Raw genomic sequence first — 12,081 nt, forward strand, 5'->3', positions numbered from 1 at the left:
TGTGGTGAAAATTTTCATTTTGGAAGGATATATTGTTATTTTTATAGAATTATTCACATCAGTGTCCTTGTGCAACCTACATGAAGTGTTTTACTCTCTTCTCTTCTAGAGTCGGAGTCTGAAGGGGAGGAGAACTGAGGTGGTTCCACAAAGCACAGTCTCAATCTAGGTTAATGCCAAATGCGCTTGGGAATGCCATACTGTTCAAGCAAAGAGGCTTTACTTCAGTGTCATACAGAAAACTATAGACTAGACTTTCCTTTTGTTTAGAAGAATAAAGGTTTTTAATGGAGCCCTGAGGCATTAGATGCTTTACTTGGGACTCTACCTCTGGCTCAGTGTACACTAACTTAGGCAAAGACATTCAGCAAGGAGCCATATAGAAAAAGTGAAATGAAATACTTATGGACTCCTTTTTATTAACGGTCTTTTTCAGGTACTATGGTATATGAACACTCCAATTTCTGTTTATAGAACTGTTTGGTCTGTGTTTGTAGCTCAATATTGGCTTGTGTATGTGATTTGACACCACCACATTTTTTTGAATAAATGGCTTTTATATCTTAGTTTTGTGGTACTAGTGTGTATGTAAAGTTCTGGCTTGCCAAAGTTTTTATGATTCTTCAAGTAAAAATTACACAAGAATGCCAGCAGACCATTTTCATACTCCTTCCCCAAAAAGTTAGCAGCTGTAGTTAACTGGTGTAGAGATCACTGTTAAATCTTTATTCCCATCCTTACTTTCAACTTTGGACAGATTAACCATATTCCATAAAACAAATACTGATCCATTCTGTTCCTTGATTCAAAGAAAATGTACAGGAGAAAATCTGTGGAGTCCCAGTTTTGCAGGTACAATTGATGCAAATGATATATAGAGTAATGTACTCTGCTCAGTTCAAACTACATTCAGTTATTGGTGATTGCTGAATTTTGAAAGAGAAATCGTCTCATTTTAGAAGAATTAGCTTCAAAACATGCATCACTAGAAGTCATTACATGTGAAATCTGAATTTTTTTTACATCAGGTTTAGAAAAGCCAGGTTTGTATTCTTACAGGGGAAAAGCTTGACAGGGCATAATCAATTGATGAAGTAGTGTATTTTGTCATTAGGAATGCATAAGCTAACAGATAGTACAGATTTTTCTGAGGGAAAGTTAGCACTTCATATAAACCACAGATCATATAAGTGTGTCGTGTCTCAGTGTGTATCTAGCTTTACTGTAAACAGCAGTTAGTAAGTGGAAATCAAGGACTGTTGAGTGCCAGCTTTCCATCTAGTACAGCATTTATTTTCCTAACAGGTATCAATCTTTGGAAGGGGAAGTATGGCATAGTGATGTTTCCAGTAAGTTCAAGAAGACCAGAGCCAGTCATATTAAAAAGCAGAAGTGATGCATTAGCTGCATACTTTCCATTTTCGTCCTTGTTATTACAGAAAATAAATTTGCTGCGCATGAAAACAATGCACAGAACTCTGCAGCTGTCACATCGTAGTACTGAGTCATTGATATGCAGCCATTATTGCTAAAAACATCTGAAATTCAAAATTGCTGTTTCCTGAGGTACTAATGATTATTTATTTTGGTGTACATAAACCCACATTTCTGTATAATCTTAAACTTAGGCTGATCTCGAAGGTGCCAATCTTGAGTAGTGTGCAGAGATCCCAATCCCCTTTCCCTGCAGTGAGACTGCCAGGGAGAGCCAGGCACGGCTGGCTGCGGGCTGGCTGGGCCATCTACTGGAGACACAAATCATCAGCTGCAAGAGCACTGCGAGGCCAAAGGCAGCAAATCGGGGGTGCCTGCTGCAACTGTGCCCCCAGCTCACTGCAGGTGCAAGCAAAGCTGAGTGGATCCACTGCACTGAAGTTCACGTACCTCCAAGCCAGGCACCCGAGTTGCACCTGATAATGGTTTCAGGTCCCTGCCAAGTCGAGATACTCTGTGATTGCTGACACAGTTGTCCTAGCTCCATTTATAGACATTGTGTTGGAGAGAAATGGGTGTTTTTAGAACAGGGCTGCTGGCCAAGTTGAGACTTATGATTTGGAGCAGGGTGAGGAGTTGCACTCTGGGCTGACAGGCGTTGTTCACTTTTCAGTCAGGCCATGCCCAAAACCAAAACATTTCTGCGTTTATATCATGCCTAATGCGTAGCTCCTGGAAGCCCCTCTCAGTTTGCCCTCCCCCAGGAAAATAATTAGGCACTAACAGTTTCTGAATCTAGTTTTCAGTCATTTTTCCTACTCAATCTCTGAGATCAGTTCATATGAGAATTTACATGTGTATTTTTTCATCCAGCATTTCACATATAAGCTGGTAGGTAGGGGCACATACAAATAGATCTGGTTTGCATCAGACTGAATGTCAGTACAAAAGTGTGTAATGATAAGGTTTTTCAGGAAACCTGTAGATTAGAACCTGGGCAGAGCTTTTGATGTGACTCCCTTCAGGCAAAGTGCCCTTCCCTTGAAGCCTTCAGTGAGTCTGTATTTCAATTTAAAATGTTCCCAACCCAAGGCATTTCTTCAACACAGCTCTTGAATTAGTGTTTCTCTGCTGGAGAAATCAAAGCTACATTCAGCACCAAATACATGATTTAAATATGGAATCGGATGTCTTATAAAAATAAAAATCTACTTCGTAGATAATGTGCTTCACATAATATATTGCGTTCAATTTTGAAACTGCAATCTTAATGTCAGAACTGTACATCCTTTACTTTACAATAAATTGCAATTGCAAGGGTGCACTTTAAAATGGGGATTGCTGAATTTGAAGGTGATTCTTCTATTCTGGCCTCTCCCTTCTGAAATCATGCTGAGGTTTTAACTAAGAAAGCCAATTACATTGCTTTAAAACATTCCTCTGGGGTGCAAGTGCTGTCCAGGAGAGCGACCACATCATCCTTGAGATGCAGCAGTGAGGTTTTACAGTGAGGTTGGTTAAAGCGCTGGTTATGAATCTGAAAAGGGCAGACACAGTTCCTATTTCTTGCTGCTCCAACTACCTAATTGCATTGCAGGCTTGTCTGTGTCAAGCCCTGTGCAAAGGGGGCTTGCAGCCCACTGCAGTCAGTAATCCCACAGATCACAAACCATCATGGAGCCAGTGCTTCCTGCATTGTTTTCAAGCTATCCTGCTTCACCCTTACTATGCTTTGGCTGACAGAGATTTACCCCCAAGAAGGTGATGATCTGCTCTGCCAGCATCCCCCTTTTCTGCTTGGCCAACACATCCCAAACCCAGCAGCCAGACCCATGCCAAGAGGAGTGATGGAAAACTCCCCAACCCCATCCCTGTGGCAGCTGTAGACTGGCTGAGCAAGGAAGGCATTTAACACCTAGAGAAACGAGCATCTGCCAGGTGAGATCCCCTAGGAGATCCCAGGGTGCACTCCATCACCACACTCGGGAGAGGGAGGGATACGTATGTGGTCTTGTGTGCGTGCACAATTCAGATTTTTCCACAAAAGTGGCTCTTCAAGCAATATAGAGCCATTTTTTTCAAGTCTTTAAAAGCCTTCCCTGTCCCCAGTCCATTTAGTGACAAGGTAGTGTTAAAGCCTCATAAATGGGTGGGTGTGGGACTTGTGTTTTCCTTTAATGCTGCCATAATCCACAGTTTCAGAGGCAGAGCTCTGATAGAGCAAACACCCGTCAATGAGTGAGCAGCACTGAGGGGCTGATGGGCTGGGGAGTGTTGGAGGCCCTTCCTGCCCACTCCAGCTAACGCTGGGGCTGAGGGTGTCTGGAGCAGCTCTTTGTGGGACTCCCACTCCCTGGTGCCTGAGGCAGGGCACTGACAAGCAGCTTTGGTATTTCATTAGCAGCTGGAAACAAGCTTCTTTGTGTCTGTATTTCAGTAGCACAGCTTTATTTCAGGGCAGCTTGTGCACTTCAGCAATGACAGGCCAGCACTTCAAGGCAAGCAGAAGGCAAGAGAAGGTGGCCCAGTCCCTTATGTTCACTGATGTAAGGGTGTAGGGTTGCTGAACTTTGATTTTTACTTTGAACCCTTTCCTCAAGTCGTGATCTACCAGAACCAGCCTAGAGTGGTTGCAGATGGGGCGCATATGGTCAATCAGTCGTGTCAGTTTGTCTGAACAGCATGTAGAGAATAAAGCCTGTTGCTCCCAAGCATGCCCTTAACTGAAGTAAACTGCCTGGTAATTCTAACAGGTCCCTTCTGGCATCTCAAAGGCTTTTAAACTCCTGTCATGTTCATGGACAAGAATAACTACCTTTAAAATCACATTTGCACTTAAAAACAGTGATTATCTAAAGTAAGTCTTGTGGGCTGAGACAACCCTGTCCTTTCTCAAAAAGAGCCACAAATAACATTACATGAGTTTAATTGCAGCAACCATTCAGCTCTCACTGGATTAGTGCTGGTTATTAAGAACCAAAATTAGGACAAATTACATAAGTATATATTTTCCAAAAAAGCCACATCTTTTGATTTTGAAGGGGGAAAAAAGCAAGGGTTGACTTCATCCAGTTTTCCACCAGGCTTTTGGTTTTGTTTTTTCTATGATATTTTAAGCAAAAGTTAATTCTTGCTCCTCACCAGCCACATGGGCTTTTTAGCTTCATGTAAATGGAAGCAAAATCCCAGGAGGGGAAGTTATGCCAGCACCTGCAGAAGACACGATTCAGGCAGGCGAGCACTCCTGCGCAGTACATTTAACCTATATTTGGTCCATGTCATAGAACCATTGCACTGGTGTCCTGGATGACTAAAATAGCTCACTTGCTATTTTTTCCTGGCTGGAATCTGATTAACAGCACGGTGACAGCCTCAGTTTCCCCCATGGAGGCCTGGTAGTTCATGCCACACACTAGCAGGGGCTTCAGGTGCTCCTTTCCAGTTTACCAATGTTATTCCCTGATGAGAAAGAAGTCCTGAGGTTACAAAACCTCAGGAAGTTCAGTAGGAGCTGTGCAGGTTGGAGTCCCAGCTCACCACGGCTCGCTGCTGCCCTGGAGCCCCAAAGGCCACGCTGGGAGAGCAGTGTCCTCAGTACTGATCTGAGGAGATCCGGATTAGGAGAGTGAAGGTACGTGCCTGTTTTCCCGCTGCTTGTCCCACACATGCAGGACAGAAATGCACTTGGTGTGTCAGTCATCAGCAAGCAGCACCCCACGCCTGTCTGTTCTGCAGACATGCAGGACATGTCCCTGCCCGTGGGAGAGGCATTGCTGGACTGTGTATGCCAAGGTACATCACCTCCAAGTCAGCACGAGGGAAGAGGACAGTGCTGGAGCTGCTAATGTGACACAGCTGCAGACTGACAGGTAACATTTTGGTACTTGGATCTGTCCCTCCCATGGCTGCCAGAAACTGAATTGCCTCAGCCCAAATGTGTCATACAAGAGTTCAATGTTAACAATTGCTTACTGTGTCCTACATTCACCGCAGCTTTTCTGCTGATGGTGTTGCAAGATCCAAGCACCTGCTTCCATTCTGTTCAGCACCTTCATCCCACAGGACTGCAGGGAAACTGCAAACTGCTCTGGAACCTCACCAGTCTGAACACCAAATTCCCCTGATTTGGGAACACACAAGAATAAAAAAAAGTTGATTCAATCCACAGTGAACAGAAGACTATCATGGCAACTTCATTACAAGAAGATACATTTGTTTTACAGTCTCTCAAAGTGCATCAGTTGCCTGAGATTTTTCTGTTTATTTTTCTCTGATGAAATGGGCTAACATAAGACTCTCCATATCATTACTACTTATTGCTGTGATATTTGCATACCACTGACAGCCATAAATTATGCTAGAAGAAAAAACAGTATTGTTGATGTATCCCAGGACATGATCAAAATAAGTTTTTTAGCCAGACCTGTGTTATTAAACCCACTTGTCTAGCTGGGAAAAATCAATGAGCTTTCAATTACATTTCCTTCTCCAGGTCCAAAATAGAAGCAGCAGCCTTGAAAAAAATAAAACCTACCGAGAAAAACTGATTTAAAATTTAGTTAGATTTGTATTAGTAAGACCACCCAAAAGAAAATAGAGGATATCTGTGATACTGAAGGAGATTCTAAAGGGGAATAAGAAGGCAGATAATTTACAGCTTGTGGGATAAATAGGACAGTCAGTGAAAGAAAAGGTAAAAAATTGTCACAGAATCTCTCTCTTTTACTGATGACAGAGATAGAGAAGGTGAATTTATCATGAGGCTTGCTGCCCATCCATATATCAACTCTGTTTCCTTCAGTCCCTATGATCCAGGCCCTTGGGATAACAGCAATCCTAAGACATCTTCTGAAAGAGCTTGGAGATGACACTCTACTTCTACAAACAGAAATTTTTCTGGTCTAAAGAAATGGAAGCAGTGGAAGACCTGGAACATCATACTTTTCCTATCTTTTGAAAATAAACCCCAGTTTTCTATGATTTTATGAAGACAATGGTATTCTGGGATTAATAGAAACAACTTTTTTTTCCTGCTTGTTATCACAGACTTTGTATCTTCTGCATTTTGCTTTAAGAATTTAGTGAATCCAGAAAACTGAACCTGTAAAGCTGTTCCAGAAGAACCCAATAATGCTGATTTCTAATCAAAAGGTATCTTATCCTGTACCCAGCTGATAAAGTCCTCATCTGTCTCTCATCACAGACCACACATAATTCAATAAATCCAACAAATGAAATGTCTTCTGCTCCCAGACATATCACCTCTCATTTACTGTGGTTTCTCACCTTCCTCAACCTCACAGGTTGGCCTAGATTTCCAGAAAGACTGGGAAAGCATTTTGTCACACTCAGCTACATTTCTGGACTTGCAATCAGAGCTGTCTGCTCTCCCATGCTCCTGAAGAGCCTGTGCAGAGACACAAGTCCTGCAGCCCCTCTCTTGGAGGAAGGAAAGAAGATTCCCCCCTTTCCCAGGGGCTGAGGCAGGCACCAATGCCATTGCTTCAGCCCCCTCCTGGTGTCCCTCCAGCTGGCACCCAGCCTCCCTGCCAGGGGAAGCAAAGCACACGAGCCACATCTGGCACAGTTCTGCTGCTCCTCAGGGAAATGTGCGACGAGCACTAAAATAATCACAGTAGCCACATTTGTAGGGATGCAGTCCCCAGAGATCCCAAATAGGCCAGTGGCTTGTCAGGGGAAATGCCAGCAAACACTCCGAAGACAGAAAGAGAGAGAGAGAAAGAAGTAGCAGTCCCAAGAGAAGTACAGGACACATAAAACAGGAGAGAAAGATAATTCAGAATACCTGCATCATTCAAGGTCATGTGTTGTCTTTCTTGCACCAAACAGCACTTATGTAACACTCCCATGTGCTGGCCCTCTTAGAGTCACATCAGATCCCTGTTACTGATGAGCAGAGACTCTTTTGTTTCTATTTTTTTTTCTATTTCATCTTTTAACAGCATTTTGCGCATAATCACATTCACAATTCTCTTCACTTTTTTTTTGTTGTTTCGTGGAGGTGAGTTTTAGGATTTTTATAATAACTAGGTATAATTTAATGATTTTTGTAGCATCTCTGTCATATTTATGTTATAATTTATTGGCTGTTACAGCAACTTATTTCTTTATTAAGAAACTTTCTCAAAACAGCAGCTCATAGTAATCCTCTAAACTGAAGGATTCTTCAGGCAAAATGCAGCTCAGATGATACAGGCACACATCTGGATGATTTATTTAAAATTAATAAAACTATCCGCCCTTCAACTACTAAAAAACCAAACTTTTTTATGCTTTGCCTGTGTGAAACTTCACCTTTATGCATTACTAAACTTGAGTAGGATGGATGAAATGCAAGAATCAAGTGTAGGCAAGAAGAATCAGCATGGATAAATCAAAGTCATGGATATATTTACTAAAGAAGCCCTAAAGGAACTGGTTCTCATGACCCTAAACTCCAAATGGCTTCAACAGGGTGTGGGAGAGGTCTGAAAGCTGTAAGGGCAACTGACTGAAGAGAAACACATGGTGGTGCTGATGCTTCAAAGCAGCCCTGGAGTTTTAACTTGAAGAAAGCACAGAGGAAAAGTGTGGTCTTCTGGGGAACACTAATCCTCAGAGAGGAAGTAAAAGGACAGCATCTTCCCATATCAAAGGAAAAATCCACTAGGGACAATATTAGTAGCATACATAGGAACCTAAATGTAAACTAGAGGAAAAGCACAAAAGCATGGCCTTCTACAAACATTCCAGACAGCAGAGCAACAACCTGCCAGTCTCCTGCAACAGTGGGAGGTCTGAATCATGCTGTAGATGACATTTAAGCTGGAATTTTGTTTCCATACTGAAATTCATGTTAATTTTTCTCACCAGAAGTCACTTAAAATATCAGAGATATTCTGAATTCCCAAGAGGTTTTAGTCCAGCCCATAATATGGAAGAATCCAGATACCCCTCCAAGATGAACAAGATTCTCTCATCACAGCCAGAGACATCTTCCTGTTTGGAGAAGGTGTTTGGAGACAATATCATTATATTACTGAGCCACCCCTCACCAACCACTTTTTACTGCTGTGCTAGTCTGTAATGGACAGAAATATATTCTTCAGAGGCAAAAAAAACAAGGAATCATCCAGCTCAGGAAATTAATATTAAACAGATAAAGTGATAAAGCAGTGCGAAAAAAACCTGACTGCTGAATAAAAATATCAAGTGTGCTCTACTCCCCAAATTTAGAGGTGCCTTGGTTAGTGAAGGACACATGCCTTTGACATAAGAGTGTCAATAAAATAATGAAATGAATAACTGTCTTAGTAGTTAAAGATTTACCTAGCATTTGGAGTATATACTTCAAGAGATCTTCTTTGTGCTGTCAGACCTCTGACATTTCTGTCCTTTGACTCAGAAATAGAGATGACACTTAAGGAAGACATTAAGATGCCTGTAAATGCTGGATGAGTTCTGACAGCAGACTTAGCAGGGTGAAGTGATGCTATCTCAGCCCCAACATAGGTACAGCAATGAGGAGCTGGTTAGAGACCTGAGGTCCATTCCTTTCTTTCTCAAAGAAAAACTTCTTTGCACCTGTATCTACAATTGAGACTAGAAACAAACCCCAGCCTACTGGTGCTGAGAAGAGAGCCATAAGTTTGTCTCACTTTTGTCAGCCTGCTTCTCTCATCACTTGTAATACCTGATAGCAATCTTTTATCCCTTATGCCAGCAATCCCACTGAGCAGGTGCAAGGCAGCACCACAGTGCACCCAGAGGCGCCAGTGCTCCACATCTCTCCATTCCTAACATGACTGACTGCTTGCTCTCCCTAAATCATGTCAAGAAATATTTCCTGGGGAAAAGCAGCCTTTGAGAGCACTTTATTCAGAGTATGTATTAATTTAAGGCTGTATCCTCTAAAAAGATTGGTTCTTATTTAAAATGGATTCCTACTGCTCAAACAGCCTTGTTTTCCATCAGCACCCCAGGTATTGCTTTGTCAGCTGCTGTGTCTCTCTCAGTGGCATCAACAAGGAAGCAGCACCGAGCGTCCTGCCAGCTGCCATGACTTGGGCTGCTCTAAAGAAACTGTGCCATCAAGTTTCAATACACCTCTAGGAGACAAGCCACTCCTGTGGCAACAGTCTGGCAGCTTCCCAAGCTGCCATCTCTCACCCATACATAGAAGGTGGACATAAAACACAAGATGGTGTCAAAAACGCTTTCCAACTGATACTAGGAAGTAAACTAATTATTAACTATATGACATTATACCATCATTCTGCCATCATTTAAAATTGTCTGCAGAATTAAGTTTAGATTTCCTTTTAGATTTGCTTAGATTTCAATGTACATTCTGTAAAGCACAGCAATTGCAAATACTCTATTTTAGGATTCTTCACTTACTTTCTTGAAAAAAAGTAGAACTGTATAAAACCCACTTTATTCTTCCTTCATTCCTAACTGTTTGCTCCTCTTACCCTCTTGCAGAAGGGTTCTTGATCCATGTGAAGTACACAATTAAATGGAAGTTGTATTAGCACATTGGCAGAACACTTCTCTTTGTCTGTGTAAACTGTACAGTAAAAAACAACTGCTTATAAAAAAATAAACCAAAGCTAATACGTGGCCAATTAATATAAAACCATTTTCAACTGATGGCTATCTCAATCAGCACCGACAGAAACCCACAGTTTCAAAAGGGCAAACCTTAAACTGGATTGCAGGCTGGGAAGCCAGATGGTAAAAAGAGACAAATCTTGTGATACCAAGAAGAAACTTTGATGAAAGATAAGCCATGACCTATCAGCTTTATCTTTCTTTTAGAGAAATTGTACCAAGATAATTCGACTGACAGAAAATTCCTGTGCGCTTAAGGGATTAATTACTTATTGCAGATACCAGTATCTGACTGTCAGCTTGTGTCACGTCCCTAATGCAGATGTTTGGGCACTGATAGCAAAAAGCACTGGCAGTAGACTCCTTAAGCAGCTAACTTGTGGGATAAAATAGGAAGCTAAGTTAAAATATGTAAACCCATATACTGCTTAGCTTACATAAAGCCAGAAATGCAGTTCACACCAATACAAATGGGCTGATTTTCACAGTGATATGTGTGCCACTGTACTGGAGCTGGATTTAAATAGCTCAAGAGCAGAGAATTCAAAACAGAGAATTCAGAACAAGCATGAGACTTCAGGGTTTCACTGTCAAACCCTGGGTTACCATCTGACACTTCAAGTAACAAACAAGGTTTGTTTCTTCTATTTCCGTGTTACTAGATACCCATTCTGCCGTTAGTGTCATCTGCTTGCAAGAAGACGACTGGAAAATAAAGAGCTGTTCCTATAGATGAACATACTCCTGAGCACCCTTGTTGCTTTAAATTTTTATGTGAGGACCTGGTACACTTTTAGTGCTGTCAAGGGAAAAGAACAGATGATGAAATTGCTTCCCAGCTTGTCCCCAGCTTGCACACAGATGATGGTGGTGATGCAGTAGAACTGGCTGGCAGCAGCAGGTTGTTTTCTTAACTAAAGAGCCACTGCTTTTTCTATATGTTCTTCACTCATGCTCAGAAGTGCTGAATTCACATTACTGGCAGCCCACAGCTATAGGTCTTCTGCTTGCAAGAAAAGAAAATAGGCTGCTCTAATGAGATATTTTAAAGAAAGATGACTTGCTAGAGGCATATAACATTATCACTGAACCAACTGCTTCAAAATGTATGTCAGGTGTCTAAATTAGTTATAACACTGGTTTAAGATTTGATATTAGGAAGGAAATTGGGTTCTTTAAATTTAACTTCTGAATTTTGAGCCATTTACTGTTCCTGATTTCAAGGTTTTGCTCATAACCAAACTCTCTATTTCTGAAAAGTTCTTATCTCACCAAATGAGCACAGCAGCTAACTTTACCACAGCTAAGCCACACAAATAGAGCAGGGTGACAACACTGACTCTGCTTTACAGAAACTACAGAAAGAAATAACAGATTCACCAAAACTTGGCATTCTGTCCTTCTCTTTGCCCTGTGAATTTGTTTCACTGGGGGATTGCTGATTTGGATGAAATGTCTCCATCTCTATCTCTATCTCTCTCTCTGTTCTGTTCTGTTCTTTAGCAGGATATCAAAGAAAAGTACCAGTCATGATATCACAGGGAAGAAAATTACTGTTCTGGCTCCTGGACAAATGATGTAGGAATGGCAATGGAACTGTGTTTATGTAGTCTACACAGAAGAAGGCTGGGGGTAGATCTTACTGCAGTCTTCCACTCCAGAAAGTGGAATACACTTCTAACTCCAGAAAGAGTTAGAATGAAGACAGAGTCAAACTTCTCATTCGACACAGCAAAAGAACAAGACAATGGCCACAAGTAGCAACAAGGTTAATTCTGATAATGGAAAGGTTTTCACAGTGAGAGTACTTAACCACTGGAACAAGTTGGTGTTGCCCTTGATCCTTAGAGACATACAAAATTTCACTGAATGTCTCTCTGGGAAAACTGCTTTGGCTTTCAAGCTGAATGTTGGATCAGACAGCCCCCAGGAGTCCCCTCCAACCTGTGTTTTCCATGGTTCTGTGACAGGCACAACACGGCTCATCACACAGCTCACATGCACAGGAAGAACAGTGACACAGCCAACACACAC

The 12,081-nt window shown here is 41.7% G+C and overlaps 1 protein-coding gene across 3 annotated transcripts in view; it reads left to right on the forward strand.

Moving 5' to 3' along the window:
• BZW2 (basic leucine zipper and W2 domains 2) overlaps positions 1-566 on the forward strand; it is a 56,982-nt gene extending 56,416 nt beyond the window's left edge. For all 3 annotated transcript variants that reach the window (XM_014894405.2, XM_014894406.2, XM_088162529.1), the window contains one exon: positions 110-566. In XM_014894405.2, the coding sequence (XP_014749891.1) occupies positions 110-138 (29 nt within the window). In that variant the 3' untranslated portion in view covers positions 139-566. The remainder of the gene's footprint in view (positions 1-109) is intronic.
• The last annotated feature ends 11,515 nt before the right edge of the window (positions 567-12,081 follow it).

Source organism: Sturnus vulgaris, chromosome 1 (assembly GCF_052056855.1).
Source record: "Sturnus vulgaris isolate bStuVul1 chromosome 1, bStuVul1.hap1, whole genome shotgun sequence".
In the NCBI taxonomy this organism is placed as follows: domain Eukaryota; kingdom Metazoa; phylum Chordata; class Aves; order Passeriformes; family Sturnidae; genus Sturnus; species Sturnus vulgaris.